Below are 19,417 nucleotides of genomic sequence, written 5' to 3' on the forward strand. Positions count from 1 at the left end.
CGCCTGGGTGGCTCAGCTGGTTGGACGACTGCCTTCGGCTCAGGTCATGATCCTGGAGTCCCGGGATAGAGTCCTGCATCGGGCTCCCAGCTCCACGGGGAGTCTGCTTCTCTCTCTGACCTTCTCCTCGCTCATGCTCTCTCTCACTGTCTCTCTCTCTCAAATAAATAAATGAAATCTTAAAAAAAAAAAAAAAAAGTGTCCTTAAAAATAACTGTAGGGGTGCCTGGGTGGCTCAGTGGGTTAAGCCTCTGCCTTCGGTTCAGGTCATGATTCCAAGGTCCTGGGATCGAGCCCTGCATTGGGCTCTCTGCTCAGCAGGGAGCCTGCTTCCCTTCTTCTCTCTCTGCCTGCCTCTCTGCCTACTTGTGATCTCTGTCAAATAAATAAACAAAATCTTAAAAATAAATCACTCTGTAAAAACAGACTAACTGAAATGAATCTAATCATATAAGGGAGGCCTAATGGGGGTGAAAAAAAAAACTTGGTTAGGGTTTCTTCAAGTGTACCAGTCTCAGCTACTTAAAATGAATACAGGGGCGCCTGGGTGGCTAAGTTATTACATGTCTGCCTTTGGCTCAGGTCATGATCCCAGTGTCCTGGGACTGAGCCCTACGTCAGGAAGCTTCTCCTTCTCCCACTCCCCCTGCTTGTGTTCCCTCTCTTGCTGTCTCTCTGTCAAATAAATAAATAAAATCTTCAACATAAAATAAAATAAAATAAAATAAAAATGTAATAAAATAAATACTGACTTGTAGTAATTCTTGTAGAGAGCTGTGAATTTACATCGCTAGCGGTATACAGGAGTACCAATTCATAGAACAAAATTACATAATTTTGCATTTTCACATATTTGTAACATCATAAAATCACACCATGGAGTAGATCTTGCATGAAGCAGGTGCTCTATAACTCCTGCCTTTGTATGTGTTTAATGCAGCACTCTGGTACAAGAATCCAAAATGTTCACCAACTGTTAAATGAAAGCACGTACCAATCCAAAATAACTCCCATCAAAAAGAAGTAAAAAATATTTCACTGTTTTACTGAAGAAGTATTTCCGAAGTTAGACTACTACATAAATCCAATTTCTTTCTTTTTTTTTTTTTTTAAGATTTTATTTATTTGACAGAGAGAGAAATCACAAGTAGGCAGAGAGGCAGGCAGAGAGAGAGAGGGAAGCAGGCTCCCTGCTGAGCAGAGAGCCCGATGCGGGGCTTGATCCCATGACCCTGAGATCATGACCTGAGCTGAAGGCAGAGGCTTAACCCGATGAGCCACCCAGGTGCCCCTAAATCCAATTTCTAAGGTAGATAATGTTTTAAAGCAATCATAATCTTGTTGTTGGCTTTTCCTTGAAAGAATCACCTGAACTTTTATTTTTTTATTTGAGAGAGCGGGCAAGTGCATGTGCACAAGAGGAGGGAGGAGCAGAGGAAGAGGGACAAGCAGAGTCCATGCAGAGCAGAGCCCGACATAGGGCTTGATCCCAGGATTCTGAGATTATGACCTGAGCCAAAGTCAAGAGTCAGATGCTTAACCAGGCACATTCCTCATTCAACTGTTTAAAGTCAACATTATTAAAATAATTACCAGTAGTACAACACACAAAAAATTTAAAAAGAAAAGAGTATTAGACACAAAGTGGTAACTAAAATCATGCATAATTTTTAACATACCTGCAGCATGTATAGGTGTTCTCTTCAAAATGTAATCTTTTACTAAAATTGAGGCTCCCTGATTAATGAGTACATCCACACATTCAACATGGCCCTTAAATGCTGCAAGATCTAAGGGTGTTCTTCCACTACTATTTCTCACATCAAGATCTAATAAAGACTGTACCAACACTTCTAGTGCTTGATGGTGACCATGATAGGCCTAGGAATAAATAAAAATATAAATTAAAAAAGTATATACTTTGACTTCTCAGATACCTTAGAAAACAAAGTAATAAGCAAACTTGTCTTCACATTATTACACCTGAGATAATCTAAAACATGCATACTGAGAGTTGAGAAAAGTTAAGTATAAATTTTTCTAATAACAAAATAGTAAACTACAGTGTTCGAGAATGGGTATTCTGCAGAGAATAAATATTCAAATGACAGGTGATTTTATCACTAGCATACAATGGGCTGGCTCCTGGCATTCAATGAGTGTATAACATAGATTCAGTTAAACCTTTCATTCTAAGTCCATGATTGCAAAGCCTATGCTATTAATCACAGTTTAGTGCTCCACTTAACTCTGATAAAATTTTACTGTATTTAAATTATAGAGATAGCCAGCAACTGAAGTTAATTAGTATTTGAGTCTTCTGATTTCTTAAACTGAAATGACTATCCTCACTTCATAACATGCTGTATATGAAAACAAACATTTCTTTTAGTGCAAAAATACTTAACACTGAGCCCCGCTTGAATAACTGCCATGTGCCAGGTACTAGCTATATAATAGAGGATGAAAATGTAAAGGTTTGTCAGACTGAAGTCCCCTTCTTTACCACAGTTTGATGAAGAGGCTTTCCACGTAGTTCATATCAAAACCAACATGTCAACTGAACATCTATTACTTTCGTTGGACTAGATGCTGAGCAAGACATAAAGCAGTTAACAAGACCTAGTTGTGGCACGCAAACAATGTTTCTTTAGTTTACTCATATTACCATTTTGTAGCTAAAGGACTTTCATATGCCAGTGCTAATGCCATTCAGAACTACAGCTCAGTAGTTTGTTAATCACATGTGAATGTTTCACTGGGAATTGAAATATGTAAAATTCTACCATACTTGAACTAAATCTGAAAAAAGATACATAGCTAGAAGAAGGCCCCAAACTGCAGCAAAGGACTGTAAAGTTATTTCTTATAGAAAATGTCAGAAAGTACCAGGAAGACGTAAAGTTGCTCTGGGCCTTACTGATCTCTTTGCTGTTTCTGACTACCTACAGAGATTCTCAACCACCTCAAAGATTTAAGTAACTCTACTTTAGGAACTCTATTGTCCTAGGATCATATTTAATCTTGTTCCTCAATATTGGGTCAATGAAACTTGCTACTAGCAGAAAGAACTTTGAGAAACACAGTATATGCAGAAGACAGTATACAACAACAACAAGAGACAAATAAGGATGACAAGAAGCCATGATGATTTGCTAGAGAGGTGTTCCCCTCAAGATGTCCCTGTATAAGATGGAAATAAGGAATCTGAACAGGTAGTATGTGCAAAGACAAGAACCAAGACCTCAAGCTAGTGTGTTTTCACAGCATCAAGGTGTCCTGGACTGGGAAAGTTTGGAAGGGAAAAAAAAATCACTTCAAGTTAATTTTTGAAAACCTCCTGGGAACAGATACAAAATGTGAAAAGTGGTGGTATCATCACAGTTCACGGAGTCTAATTACTAAATTAAAAATTGTTTCCATTTCAGCTTAAAAACACTACTCAGCACAAATAGCCATGTTCATATTAACACTACTACACATAATAGCCACGAAGTAAAAAAAAAACAAAAAAACAAAAAAAACCTAGCTTAAAAAAAAAAAAAAAAAGAAAGTTTGAGATAACATATTCAAAAACTTGGCAAAGTTTTTAGTCTGGCACCTACTAAGTGTTTAGGAAATGGCAGTGCTAGTTTAAGAATGATGATGATGATGATGTAAGAATTGCCTAGTCATCTGCTCAGACTTCATTTCTTGCCATCAACAGTAAAATAGCTATCTTCTCCATGCTTGCTTTGCCCTTCTGGATGACTTATTTACTCTGCAAGTCTGGGAGAGCAGACAGTATTTCCAAAGACCCAAAGGGCAAGGAAGCAGGACATTGCAGCACACCTCCTTAGTCATTCATAAAATGGTAGGGAAGTACTAAGCAGGGAGAAAGGGGTAGAAAATTCAATGCAGATGCATTGGTGTTAGAAAATATGCAGGAGAATCTTATTAAAAAACCCAGCACACGTGAGAAGAAACAAAGGGATCAGTGAACTTGTAGTGATCCTCATTAACTTAGGTATAAACCCTTATAAACATTTTATACATGTAAATGTATACATGTATACATGTATACATGTAAATCCACCAATCTCCCAAATAGCTAGTGACTGTATCCAAGTCTCTTGATTCTCAATCTTCATCTCACCCCCCACAAATGTTAACATTCTCTGTTTCAAAAACAGATTCTTCTTTCAGCACAAAAAGAACAAGACTGGGTCTTGCTTGAAATTCCCTAAAGTAATTTATTCCCACATCTGATTTATAGAAATGTTTTACTTCACTAACCTTCTCCTCTTAGTGACTGACATTATGAAAAAAAGATCAGAGGCATCTCAAGCTAAAACAGAAATTACAAATCATAGAGCCAAATTCTATGGTATGAGCAACTGAAGGACCACTGAACACACACTTAGTGCTCCAAAATCAAAAAAGTTGTAGAAATGCAGCAGAAAATAAAGTTCTGCTCAGCTAGTTAGAAGTCATTCCATTAGGGCAGTGAATTTTAAAATTCACATCACAGGTATATTCTCTCCCTTAGAGTAGGCTTCGGGAGAAACCCAAAGATCACTGTTTATTTTTTAAATAAATTGTAACAGGTACACTAAAGAAGTCTCTGACTTAAAAAAGTTGTTGAAGATTTAATTTCATGATCATCATACATGGCCCAAAAGTTACTGGGTACTAGTTTGAGTCAAACAACCAGACAGGAGATATTTGCAATAAACCAGGCATCAAGTTGGCTGTAAAGGCAGTACTCACGGCCAAATGTAAAGGGCTTATTGTTGCTCTATTGTCTGAATCATTCAGCATGTCTGTCCCAGAGGTTTCCATTAACTGAAAGAAAAGTATTTGAAATGTCAGAAATGGTACTTTTAGATATATTACAGCAGTTATTCCTGCCTCCTTCCTCAAGTTTAAATACATTTTAGAGTAAAAATTGATACTTAAATATGAATTTAAAATCTCAGACCATTACACTGTGAAAATTCCACTCAGCAAGCTTATACAACAGATCATCATGAAAGGGTGGTGGTGACCACAGAATAAGAGCTCTGAGGTAGGGCTATATACTAGCTTGAGGGAAATGCTATTTACTCACCACCAAGTAAGAACCACCTGCCCCAGCCCCATACCCTAAATGTACTTGTCTCTGTTCTCAGGAATGTGTAGAATGGGCTTCAGCTCTAGTGAGAGCAAATAAATTAATTATAATACTCCAAATTGGGGGCAGATTATTACTTACAACATCTAAAGGAGTTTCACTTGCAATCTGGAATAAAATTCAAAATAAGAATATTTAGCTTAGAAAATATTCATATACATTAGAGCTAAATGTTCTCTATTTACACAAAGCTTTGTTAAATTCTATTCTGAGCTTGTGTTCCCTTTGCCTCAAAAAATTAAATCTTTTTTTTTTTAAAGATTTTATTTATTTATTTGACAGAGAAAGATCACAAGTAGACAGAGAGGCAGGCAGAGAAAAAGAGGGAAGCAGGCTCCCTGCTGAGCAGAGAGCCCGGGACTCAATCCCAGGACCCTGAGATCATGACCCGAGCAGAAGGCAGCGGCTTAACCCACTGAGCCACCCAGGTGCCCAAAAAATTAAATCTTTTAAATAAATAAGTATGCAGTATAACATACCACTTATCTCTATTCATGGGTCTAAGATTTTAGTGTACAAAATACCATAATAACCTAAGGAAATATTTGTTATTTCTGATAACAGGGTTTTAAGTACTGCATTAAACAGGTCAACCTGCTTTTTCTATCTTTAATATCCACTCTGTTGAAGAGAAGAAAAGTTTAATATAATTTATAAGTAAATAAAGAAACTTTAAACTTGAAGCATCTGTTACACACTTGATAATCTTTTAAATTGTCTCTTGCTTTCTCTTTGGTTTGGCAAAGTGTGGTGAATGGCGTGTATATTAGAGAATGAGATCACAGTTGAAATAAAAAGCTCCTTTGCAGAAGTACTGTCTTCCCTATCAGGAGGGACTGTAAAAAGAATGGGCCTTTCAGAAATCTCTAAATAATTTATATGGAAAAAACCCTCCTCTCACAGGGACATTTCTCACACAACACGTGGTTACAGTTCTTTAGAAATTTCTGGAAAACATTTATTTAAAGGAAAAGGGAAAAGAAATGCTACATCAACACAGGGTAGTATAAGGAAAGGACACAAGAAGCCCTTTCCAGAGATCTAATTTTCTCCATTCTCTTTTTTTTGAAAGGGGAAGGGGAATGAGAGATATCTTACTGAGGCAAGTATGAATTTAAGAGGTATATATTGGATCTAAAAATATTAAAAAAAGAGTTTGTTTGGTACATTTATTCTCATTCTCATTATGTTATTAGAATATAAAATCACATTAGTCTTTCCACAACAATTAACGAATCTTACCAGCTGAAGACAAAGACGGTGACCATAAGCAGCTGAATAATGAACTGCATTGTATCCTTGCTTGTCACGGATCCCTGGATTTGCATCATTTCGCAGTAAGTATTCCAGGCACCTGTATATAGTAATATTCAAAATTCTAAATTTTGCATTTTAACCAATGATAAAGACAATCTGAAACTAAAAACGGACAATTTTTCTTACAATTTCTTGCAATTTTTCTTTTTCTTGAGAAATGTAAAAATTATAAATACATCTACACTATATAAATGTCATTTAAATGACATTGACTATAACTATCATAAGAATACAAGCGAAATGTTCATTAGAGAATATCCTTCATTCAAAGTGAATATCTCCAAAGTCTGTCAACAAGCTCAGTATACCTGAGGGCTGGCTGTCTTTTACACAGTCACTATGTATGGCACCACCTATTCCACTCAAACAATATCTGACAGGATTAAACTTAGTGGTGGTGAGCGTCCAATGTTGGCAATGTTACTGTTGATGTATCTGGAACACATAGTGAGTGTAATATCTCATTAGGAAGCTAAAGAAAGGATATAAAAAAAAAATCTCAGGATAACAAGGTCAGAATTCAATGATCTTGAATCAGAGGACTGAGAAGACTGTAAATGGTGTAAAGTCATATATAGGTAACAAGAAAGATCCTCCCATGGCAGATTTATCTGATTCCTGGGCTATCAAAGCATTAGAAAAATAATTTTAAAAGGTACAATTCACGATTTGTTATAATTTTAGTACATTTTATTGTTAAGGTAGCAAAAAAGGAGCAACTGAATTAGAAATTAGAAGATTGTCTATAGAACTAGTCTCCTACCAATGATCTTGAGCAAATCAAATCATTTCACCTTTGTGGTAAAATGGTCTCTGTTTATTCCTTTTATAGATGGGGTGGGGGACAGAAATCCAACTAGGAATGCTAAACTCCATTTATGCTCAAATTTTACATCCATAATTATTTGCTGATAATTTGTCTAATATTATAGTACATCTAACTAAATATTAATTCAACTACTGAGAAAAATTCATAATCAAATTAATTGTTAAAAATTCAAGTTTCCTTAAGGAGTGCACTTGCCATGATGAGCACTGGGTGATGTATGGAATTGCTGAATCACTATATTGTATACCTGAAACTAATCACACTGTATGATTAACTATACTAGAATTTAAAAAGACAAAAAAAGTGTAAAAAAATTCAAGTTTCTAAAAGCATACTGAAGTTATATAAAAACAAACAAAAAAGAACTCCAAAGCAATGTAATTGATCTTTTAGTAACTGTATCATATATAGATATATATAGAATGTATTACAAATATATATATAACTATCATTTATATATCTATATGTTACCTATGCATCAATCATCTACCTACCTATAAGGGCCTTTCTTTTCAATGCCAACACTTTTCTTTAATTCTGAATTGCTTAAAATCCTTTAGATGCCTTAGTAATTACTTGCAGACTCTGTATTTATTATCCTCAATGGTAGCAAATGTCTATCCATTTAAGTGGAATTTTGACATTTATGTATAGCTAAAATCATTAGTCAAATATGGTGAACTGGGTATCACTATGATCAAAAAAACCCAAATCTGAATCTAAAGTAACAAGATTGGTGTTTTTTGGTGTTCATAAACTAGCTTCGAGGGCTCTGCAGAAAGTGTTCCAGACAGTGTATAAACTGTGTCCAGTTTTCTTTCCTAGGTATCCAAGTCAGAGGTCAGTGCTCACTGGAATGGATAAAAGACCTGCAGGCCTGGAGGACAGTCCCATTGCTTTGTAGGCACAAACATTTCACCCAAGGGCATATCTTTTTATCTTTAATCAAGTTCTCTAGATGAGAGAGATAAAACAGAAATAGTTCTCCAATTGAGACCTGAGTACAAAGCAGATTCTATCAGTGGAACAAACTATTTTAAGATAACTTGCTGATACATGAGTACTGAAAAAAAAAAAAAAATTTATTTAAGGAAAGCAAAACAAGTAGGTAAGTTTGTGTTTACTTTCTAAAGTAAGAGAGCACATCTCAATGCATTTACAATGACTGGTCCATCGATACAGCATTAAATGGCTTCAAATAATTTGTTATACATTAATTCTTATCAAATCATATGATTTCTTTATTTTTTTTACATTCATATTATTCATATAGTTGGTTTCCTGTAACAAAACGAAGACTAAGAGTTACTTTGAAATAAAATTCCTTTTACTGGTCTGCCTTTTACATTTTGCTAAGCAGTATCAACTTTCATTAACTACTTTGTGAGATAAAGTATTATCTTCAACAAATGGAAAAAATTACTGACACTGAGGAAAATCAAATCATATTCAAAATCTTTTGGCTAGCATACAGCAAAGCAAGGACTAGACCTTAGGTCTTCTCTTCATCCAGTGTCCTCTTCATGCTACCAAATACTTCAGCACAGGGGTTAATGAGTTAAGAGTGGCACTTTAACCTGGGTGCTTATAAAATACTGAACCACAAAATTACTTGGTCTTGAGTATGTGGACCTCACATCTAGTTTGCAAATAAGGGGGAGGGGAGAGAGTGTATTCTTTTTTCCTGATTGTAAGTTAACACACTGATTTTATAAAAGCCAGAAAATCAAGATATAAACAACCTTCCCTGGGGATGCTGACAGGGGATTAGCAAATGATCATAAAAAAAAAACCACAAATACACATTACTGAATAGTAGTAATTTGAAGTTATAGGGATTTTGTGTCCTTTTTAAGAAAATATTTCACACTTATAAGTATGAATTAATCATTCCAGATTATTTTATTAGAGAAATAAAAAAAAATAAAATTCTTTTATTTTTTTATTTTATTCTTTTATTCCCAGCTTATATACCTGGGAATTAAATCAGTGTGATTTAGAAAAATAAGTCAACATTTCTGTTTTTGGTTTTTTTTGGGAGGGGGGAGGGCAGAGGGACAGGAGAGACTATCTTAAGCGGGCTCCATGCCCAGCATGAAGCCCCACACAAAGTTTGGGTATCACAACCCTGAGATCATGACCTGAACCGAAATCAAGAGTTAGACGCTTAACCACTGAACCACCCAGGTGCCCCAATATTTTATCAATGTTACAGTACTACTAATTGAGTCTCCAAAACAATCATTTATTGAAAGGATGCCTCTGGTTACTGTAGCTTATAGCTTCCAGGAAGTTCTCAAGAACAAATCACTGAGACAATAAATGATGGCATTAGACAGGACCTCTAGGATTCTGATACTTTAAAGAAACAGAGGCTTGGGGCGCCTGGGTGGCTCAGTGGGTTAAGCCGCTGCCTTCGGCTCAGGTCATGATCTCGGAGTCCTGGGATCGAGCCCCGCATCGGGCTCTCTGCTCAGCAGGGAGCCTGCTTCTTCCTCTCTCTCTGCCTGCCTCTCTGCCTGCTTGTGATCTCTCTGTCAAATAAATAAATAAAATCTTTAAAAAAAAAAAAAAAAGAAAGAAACAGAGGCTCTAAGAAACAGTGTGAGAGGGGCACCTGGGTGGCTCAGTCGGTTAAGAGACCAACTCCTGGTTTAGACTCAGGTCATGATCTCATCATGAGATTCAGCCCTGTGTTAGACTCGATGTTCAGTGGGGGAATCTGCTTGAAGATTATCTCCCTTTGACCCTCCCCCATTCTCTCAAGTAAATCTTAAAGAAAAAACAAAACAAAACAAAACAGTGCTAGATTATTTTATATACATAATCTCAGTTTTCCCCACAATTCTAAGTAAGTTTCTTTTCAATTTTACAGATAAAGATTTTGCTTGGCAATTACCTGCTCAGGCTCAAAGGGGTATACTATAGAAACCCCAAGATTTAAACTGGGTCTTTTGGATCCCAAAGTTCATGTTCTTTCTAGCACATCAGGCTGCTTTGGGTAGATACTGAGAATTAAATGTTTAAGTAATAAGTATCACTAGGCTGTTGCTCAAAACAGTTTATATTAGGTCAAAGAACTGATTTATATCACTTTAGTACTGATACACTTCTACAAAAAAAGTAGATTGGTTTAAAACAAAACCACAAATCCCAAACAGTATGGGTTGAACATTGTTATTCTCTTGGTTTCTGCATAAGAATTCAGGTTTAATATAACTGTCTAAGGGCAAGAGGACCTTGGGTAATCTCTATGTGCATGAGTGTGTGTGTGTGTTTGTGTGACATCTCAGTGGAATTTATGTAGATCCCATTGAGTGACACCTAATAACTAGTGTGTGGGAACAGTGGTAAAGGATCATTGGTGGTGATATGCTCATTTCAGGTATAACCTATTTTAAGAAAATCTATAAATTAAACTCTGAAGTTACAAAATTTATACATCAGAGGATGATCTACTTACCCAAGTTTACCAACATTTTTTTAAAAGTAAGATTTTACTTATGTATTTGACACAGAGGGGGAGGGGAGGGTGGAGAGAGAGAGAGAGAGTGCACAAGCAGAGGGAGTGGCAGGCAGAGAAGGGAGCCTGATGCAATGCAGGGCTTGATCCCAGGACTCTGGGATCATGACTTGAGCCAAAGACCCATGCTTAATTGACTGCGCCACCCAAGTGCCCCACCAAAATATTTTCTTATTTACAAAGTCTTTACCACAGATTTTCTTTAAAGAGCTACTATCCATAAAAACATACTTCAAGTAATTTAACTTCTCCCAAAATCTATCTACACCTAACTATTCTAGGTTTATGTGAAATTATACAAAGTGATACATTCTTGTAAACAAAAGTAGATTTTACTAGTGCTTTTGAGATTACAGAGCTTCAACTTCGAATCCAACATAACAAAGTGCTACTGATAGAAATGGCTTTGAGATTAGTTAAAGAATTTATAATAAATTAACATTTGTGAATAATATCTTCAAGTTATGCTTTTTATTTTAAGGGTAAAAAGCAAATATTAAAAACCAGAGAAATAGTTCTAATTAATTAAAACTTCCTTGAAGTATATTTTATAAAATCCCCCTTCCAAACCACTCTTTGTTTTTCCCTTTGGGTATTTTTACTCTTAATTGATCCACACACAATTGTGATTACCACAAACTGAAGATCCTCTCTCTCCAATGAATTTATTTTCTTCCAGGAAGGCAATATATATTAAGGTACTATGAATGGTTCTGATCAACTTTAGGTGAATATTAATTATAAAAAATAATTTACACATCTCTTGTTCTTTGGTTATGCAGGCCTTCTTGGCCAATATTTGGTTATTCCATTATCTCATTTACTTATTTAAGCAATATTTAGAACCAACAAGTGCCAGATTTTGCCATACTGGCTACTCCCTTTTTGGATAGATACCCATTTATAAGGATCTCTTACAAATACAAACTCTCTACCTCTGACTGATACTGGTGTTCCAATCTCTGCCCCATCTTCCGCTGGCATTGTCCACATCTCTTCTCTGTCGCTTTCCCTATGATAAACTCAAAACTGCTGCCTCTGAGAAGTCAGAGGGAAAAAACATGGAGATGATATTAAGATGTGCTTTGGCAGGGACGACAAGAGGCCTTTATCTTTCTTCTACCAGATCAGTCAATAAAGCAGGATGCTGAGTAGAAACAGGTAATAAACTATGGTTCAGGTATAATTATCAAACCAATTTATTTCCCACACTAGAGACTCAAGAAAATACCACAAAAAGTATAACAATATGAACTTGCAATAAAAACAGCCATCCACATGGAAAATGTTGGTTTATAGAAATAATCCTTCCTTCTCACCACATGATACTTACTTGCCATCTGTGTCTGATGTGGCTGCATAGTGCAGGGGTGTGCATCCTCTTTCATCAAGGTCATTCACACTTGCTCCTGATCCCACAAGAGCAAACAGGCACTGGTAATTGCAGTTGGCAGCAGCATAGTGCAGCGGAGATCTTTTGTGCCCAAGTTAATATAAGAAAAATAAAAGCCAGGGACATACACTAGTAAGTAAGTGCACAGTTGACTCTTACTCCACCCAGTTACAAATACTGAATTTATAGTGAGTCTGAGATCGATTTCTACCATATATTATTAAGTCTTTTGGAGGGCGGGACAAAAGAAGCTAGTACGAGAAAGTAAGGTAGCAAAGAACCTCTAAGAATAGGAAATTACGACAGAAATACAGTAAATTATTTCATGGTCCCCACAGTAACGATTCTAGTCTTTTGAGTGAATTACAGACACCTTCATATTCTGCTCAGAAACTTCTGAACACTTTCATTTTAACAAAACTTCCCTTATACTAACAAAATGTTTCACAGTACAGGGGTAGAAGCTGCTGTTCATGTCTCAGGAGGAATAAAGGATAAGAGAAATATAGAAGCATTAAATAGAATGCCCTACTCTACCAACCATACAGTAAAGCTGTACAGTAGTATCAGGTTTCTCAAGCAAGAACTGCATAGTTTTGAAGACTTTTTTATTCAGAAGAGTTAGAATACTGTTTTTAATTTCTAAAGACTGAATATTTGTAGCCCGTTTCCTCCCAGTTACTGACATGCAACAGAATGTTACTAAAATTCCGTCTTTGAATTGCAACTGTATAATGATTCCATGACTTTTCATTTAAAAAAAAAAGGAGGACAGAAGGAAAAAAAAACAAAAAATGAAGGTAAACAGTAGTAAAACAGTACTACTAAACAGTAGTAAAACATCATTTTACTTTATTGGATAGCCACATAGTATAGTAATAGCATTTTTTTCCTGTCTTGGTGGCTCCCCCCCTTTATTTTTATTTATTTATTTTTAAAATTATTTTTATTAACATATAATGTATTGTTTCAGGGGTACAGGTCTGTGAATCATCAGTCTTACACATTTCACAGCACTCACCATAGCACATACCCTCCCCAATGTCCATAACCCAGCCACTCTATCCCTACCCCCCAACCCCCCAGCAACCCTCAGTTTGTTTTGTGAGATTAAAAGAGTCTCTTATAGTTTGTTTCCCTCTTAATTAAGAAATACAATTAACCCTGAATTACTTCCAACCTTCTAAACTCAGAGTATGCTTCAGAAGCCCTTGCTGCCATTTGTAGTAAAAAAAATGCTTCAAGTGCTACAAATTAACTAATGTAAGATGGATTAAAGTAGAATTGTAAAAGTCAACTTACTGTAAAAATATTGCATTGCAAAGCCAAACAAAATGATTTTGGTTTTGCAGGTCATTAGTTCCTTTTATTAGTAGGCTTATGAGAGCAGTCTATTCCTCAAAGTAATTATGGGGTCAAATAGTTTTTTTTTTTAAATATGCATTTCTGATTCCCTACCATACATAATTGTTTACTTCTGCACTGACCCTATCCCATGCACTGAATGTACATCCACACATTTCCTTCTGACACATACACCCTTTCTTGTCACACGCTTTGATGTAATTCTCAAACTCATGACCCACAATTTTGCTCACACTGCCTGCCACCTCTCTTTTTTTTAACCAATTCAAACTGCCTTCAATCCTTTCCTATATGGTTTTAGCACATGCTAGGTCAACTCCTACTCTATGTAACTTAGTAGATACTGGTGACTTTAAGTACTGCTACCATCAATGCTAGTCACAGTAAGAATGAGGACTGGCTAAAAGACTACAAAGGGATTCTGTTACTTCACAGTTACTTTCCTACCAGTTATATGAAGGGGTGTATGTGGATGTGCTAGTATGTGTATAGGTAACATGGGGAGTTATATGAGGGAAGAACAAAAGTTTCATGTATATTTATTATCTATTTCATTCCTGTTTCTAGTGGTCTGTAACCAAATATGGGCACCAAAATCTCTGACAATGAAATGACTTAGGGGTAAGGAGAATTGTACTACTGAGTTCTAGGTCTTGTGAATTTCTTGAAGGAACACAGGCACCATGGGGTTTTACATTTCTAAGTGTAATTATGGGAGGAGGAAGAATGATATCGAGAGATTCAGAGGTGCTTATAAGGTAAAGCTGTGGCTGACAGCCTGGGGCTGTGGCAGGGGCCCAAGTGGAAGAAGACTGTGGGTAAAAATGAATTATTTCAAAGTTACTGACTTATTCGGGCCTCTCAGTGAATCATGATCACAATGCAAAAGATGCTGAACTGTTAATTCTCAGAAGACAGAAGGTCATGCAAGTCATTTAATAAACAACATTAATTAGGTTCTACAGAGGAATGTCATCACAGCCTACCTCCCAAATTTGTCCTTTTTGTTGAAGTCTGCACCAGTATTCAGCAGAAGGTTTAGGCACTCCAAATTCCTATTAGGGAAAATACAGTTAGAAGACTTAACTGTCAATAATTTCATAACAAAATTGGTAGTTTAAGTACCAAAACATGTTTTCAAATGAAGACAAAGTGAAAAAAATGACATGATTTATATTTAATAAAAAATAAAACATTAAAAAATAAAATAAAATAAAACATTAAAATTCATTGTATCTAGAATTTTAAAGAAGTTATATATATATACATATTGGCATGTTGACAGGAAATAACAGTGAGTCATGTTGTCACTATTTAAAAGAAAGCTCACATTTAAGTTCCTGAGAGTTGGTTAAGTGGCTGCCTTAGGCTCAGGTCATGAGCCTGGAATGCAGCCCGAGTCCTTGGACTCCCTGCTCAGTGGGGAGTCTGCTTTTTCCTCTGCCTTCCCACTCCTGGCATCCCCTTAATGCTCACACTCTATCTCAAATAAAATCTTAAAAAAAAAAAATTCCTTAGAGTTTTTAGGAACCTTTAAAACAAACTTCAAACAACATGCTTTTAACAGAATGGTTTAAATGGTTTTTAATACTAAATTAAAAGAAAATGGGTTAAAAAAAAATCAAACCTGAAAATGCTCCAATTTGTTTTCCCTTACCTTCTCCTATATTATAATTGCTTAAATGTATCTTTAGTTAAAATTGTAGGAGCGTATGGTACATGCATGGGTCTTTCTATAGTTTAACTTTCAAAACCCTGAACATTATTACTCTGTTACACTAGAAACTGAGATTAGCATCTAATCAGACAGTCATGTTGTCTTTTGTCCCTCCCTTTGGAGGCCAGTAATACGGAAGCTAAGTTTTAACTGGAAAGACCTTTGGTGACCTTGGAAGAACAAGAGGACCCAGTCATATGTTCACAATCCATCTTTGCATCTGCGACTGGTCTAGTAATAGTCTTGGTTCAGTATACTTGTCCTCTGAAACCACTGGGAACTTTTAAAGAATGATTATTAGTAATAAAATTCTTGTAAATGATGTTTTTGACAAGTCACCATGAATTAAATGTCTTATTGCTGATTTAGGATCTAACTGATCAGAAACAATAGATTAGCAGCATGCTTCAAAGATGATGAGTTTTAATTGAAGGTTGTTGTTCATTCAAACCAAGAGCCTAGTTACACCTAGCAGCAATATTTAAAACTCTGTCTAAAATTTTTCAATCTCAAAAATTTTCTTTTTCCTATTAGGGTAGAGGAAAGACATAAATAAGCCACAGACATTTTTTTTCTCCTAAAATTATGATTAAAAAAACCCTACATAGCTTCTCATAGAACATCAGTATTACTCAGAACATCTCTAATGTTTCGTTGCTCTCTATTCCTTTCATTTACCCACAAATGATTTTCTCTCACAAAAAGCAATACTTCCTTTTACAGTTTTGCTCCACCTCCCCCACATTACTGTATCCTTTTACAGTTCTGTTCCATCTCTCTTCCCACTCATAATTTATGACTTAGATGGAAGGATTTAGAAAAAGTAATTTCTACTACTCTGGACTTTCTTCTCCCAAACCATTCCTTTTATGGTTTGTTTTCCATTTTGACACAGCCCAGAACTATTAAAGAGAAATGAAAATAAGAGAAAAACTGACATGACCAGCCACCTTCTTCTTAAAAAAAGTAAAAATTTTGTTAACATACCCTCCAGCTGCAGCTGCGTGTAGACAGGTCCTTCCAAAATCATCTGGGGTATCTATATCAAATCCTGTAAGAATTAATACATCTTACATAGTATCATAGGTAAGTTGTTTCATATTAAAGTACTATGTCAAGAAATGTCATGTATTATATGACCCCCAATCTCAAACAAAACTGAATTACAAATAGGCACAAAATTATTGAAAGTAGGTAATAATATATAATATTGCCAAAAAAACTGCCTCTAAAGGACTGAGACTAGCTTTAGGATAAGTGCTGGAGAACTTGTTTAAAAACCATAGGATATAACGGAATATTATTCAACAATAAAAAGAAGTGAAGTACTGATACATGTTATAATATGAATGATCCTTGAGAACACTTGGCTAAGTGAAAGAAAAGACCACATCTTGGGTGATTCCATTTCTATGAACTGTCCAGAACAGACAAATTTAGAGACAGAAAGCAGAGTAATGGTTGTTTAGAGAGGTGAGGGAGGAAATGAGGACTGACTGCTAATAGGAGGATGAGAATGTTCTAAAACTGACTATAGGGGTGCATGGATGGTTCAGTTGGGTTAAGCATCTGACTTCGGCTAGGGTCATGATCTCAGGGTCCTAGGATCAAACTCTGTGTGTGGCTCCCCGCTGAGCAGGGAGTCTGCTTGTCCCTCTGCCACCTCCCCCAACCCCTACGCTGCGCACACACTCTCTCTCAAATATATAAGATCTTAAAAAAAAGAAAAAAACAACTGTAATGATGGACACATACCTCTGAATATACTAATAGACACTGAACTATATGCTTTAAATGGGTGAATTGCATGTTATGTGAATTATGTTTTTAGGGGTGCCTAGGTGGCTCAGTTGGTTAAGCATCTGCCTTCAGCTTAGGTCATGATCTTGGGGTCCTGGGATGGAACCTGTGTCAGGCTCCCTACTTAGCAAGGAGTCTGTTTCTCCCTTTGCCTCTCCCTGCCACTTGTGCTCTCTTCCTCTCTCAAATAAATTAAAATCTTAAAAAACAAACAAACAAACAAACAAACAAAAAACTGTTTTTAAAAGAAGCCATAGGTGCTTTGCTACCTGTGGATTATTACTAACACTGAGGAGAAATTTTAGACTTCTCTTTCATAGACAAATGGGTTTGTGAATACTTGAGGACATACACATACTTTTAAAAACTTAAAGCAGAAATAACTGGAAAAAAAAAAAAACTAAGAAAAACTCAGAAGTGACTGTCTCACAGAGTATGTTAATTTTCACCAAAACTTTCCCATAATTTTTTCAGCAATCGTGAGTATTAATATGCAAAATGTGTTCAACCTTTTTAACACCAAGAAACAGATTATCATTTAAAATCAATTGAATTATATATACTCAGTAATTCTATGCATTTAATAAGGACCACAGTTTTAGAGTATTTGTAGAAAGCTATAGATCCTGTTTTGTTTCAAACAGACTATGATTATGTTATTATAACACAGTAATTAGATATGGTATAAATAATTTCACAAACCTGGAAGATACCATATCATGGCTATCAGCTCCTAAAAAGGAAGCATGCAAATGAAGATATTCTGTTTCTAGACATATGGAGATGATCCAAGAAAACTACCATTCAATGAATAGAAACTACTCTAGAAATACTCCATATCCCATTCTCCAGCTAACAGAAGGAAATACTGAAAAAATAAAACTTTTCCCAGATTTGAAGATAGAACTGAATCTTAAAGTTAAAAAAGACCCAACATCTTCTAAGAGAGTTTAATAAATGGTTCACACTTGTACATATCTACAAGTAATTTTGGGAAAGCAGGATAAGGAGACTGTACTCAAATATGGAGGGCTTTGGGGGGGAAAAAAAAAAAAAGACTCCGTCTACAATGGTTCCACTTACCAGAAGAAAGAAGTTTTCTGCAGCAATCTGAAAAACCACTTAAGGCTGCCAAATGGAGGGGGAACATTCCATGTATGCCACGCCTGAAGTGTAAGTAGGATAGTAACCTCATTACAATCAAGAATAACACAATCATTTAAATAAATTACAAAGAAACTAGTTAAAGTGGAAAGATAATTAGATGAGTCCAAACCTTTAATATTTTAAAGAGCAATTTGGCAAAAGGCTGAAGGCGGGCATAGCTTATTTATTATCCAGCAATTTTCCTCCAGAAGTAGAATTTTTCAACCTTAGTACTATTGCCATGAAGGACTTTGTTGGGGGCTGGGGAGGGGCAGCTTCCCTGTGCATACAGGATGTTCAGCGGTGACCCTGAGCTCTATCTAAACCAGATGCCAGTAACACCCTCCTCCCAAAATATGACAACCAAAATTGTCTCTGGACATTTGCCTAGGGTATGAAATTCATTCCTTCCGCTTTGCCAGTGAGAATCATTACCACAACACAAAATGTTCAAGAATGCTCACTGTAGTTAATTTTTGTAAAATTGGAAGCAACTTAAATTTGCAAATAAGTAGAATGAATAAACTATGAAATCTTTATATAATAATTACATTTTATAAAATGGATGAACTACAGGTTATTTGTAGAGAGTATGAAAGAAAGTCCAAATTTTCTACATGGCTAAATCAGAGACTGCAAAAATGTGTAGAGTTCCATCACATTTACAGAAAGCTTAAAAGAAGGTTTAAAACATGTTAATGAATATATGTAATAAATGTAATAAGATGTAATAAAAATATAAAGACACACCTAAGAATGATAAACATCAATTTAAGTAGGGTGTTTACTTCTACATAGCATGCAAGAGAATCCATCTTTCCAAAAAAACCTTTAAAGAGAAACTTCAATATATAAAATAGACAAATGTGTTGTTTTGACCAAAGCGGGGGGAGGGGGGCAAAAAATCTACAGATAGTATTATCTGAATGAAAAAGAAAAGCATTTAGTACATAAATACTTTTAGGTCTTTTATTTACTTTTAGATTAAAAATAAATAGATCACAACAATAAAAAGCTCTAAAACTGTGCATTATTCATAATCTAGAATTCACTGGGGTAAAAAAAAATGTACTATGCTGGCTTACCAAAGAAATCACATTAGATATCTATTCTAGCATATCATCCATACAAATAGGTAAAAGCTCAAGCAATTAGTACCATATTGGGCACAAAGA

The 19,417-nt window shown here is 35.6% G+C and overlaps 1 protein-coding gene across 11 annotated transcripts in view; it reads right to left on the reverse strand.

Annotated features, from left to right (window-relative positions):
* ANKRD28 (ankyrin repeat domain 28) overlaps positions 1-19,417 on the reverse strand; it is a 202,071-nt gene that overhangs the window by 22,444 nt on the left and 160,210 nt on the right. For all 11 annotated transcript variants that reach the window (XM_032869753.1, XM_032869748.1, XM_032869752.1 and 8 more), the window contains 8 exons: positions 18,180-18,262; positions 16,284-16,347; positions 14,566-14,634; positions 12,155-12,295; positions 6,395-6,506; positions 5,234-5,260; positions 4,750-4,824; positions 1,680-1,881 (listed from right to left, as the gene is read on the reverse strand). In XM_032869753.1, the coding sequence (XP_032725644.1) occupies positions 1,680-1,881; positions 4,750-4,824; positions 5,234-5,260; positions 6,395-6,506; positions 12,155-12,295; positions 14,566-14,634; positions 16,284-16,347; positions 18,180-18,262 (773 nt within the window). The remainder of the gene's footprint in view (positions 1-1,679; positions 1,882-4,749; positions 4,825-5,233; positions 5,261-6,394; positions 6,507-12,154; positions 12,296-14,565; positions 14,635-16,283; positions 16,348-18,179; positions 18,263-19,417) is intronic.

Source organism: Lontra canadensis, unplaced genomic scaffold (assembly GCF_010015895.1).
Source record: "Lontra canadensis isolate GAN:19392208 unplaced genomic scaffold, GSC_riverotter_1.0 scaffold38, whole genome shotgun sequence".
Lineage (NCBI taxonomy): Eukaryota > Metazoa > Chordata > Mammalia > Carnivora > Mustelidae > Lontra > Lontra canadensis.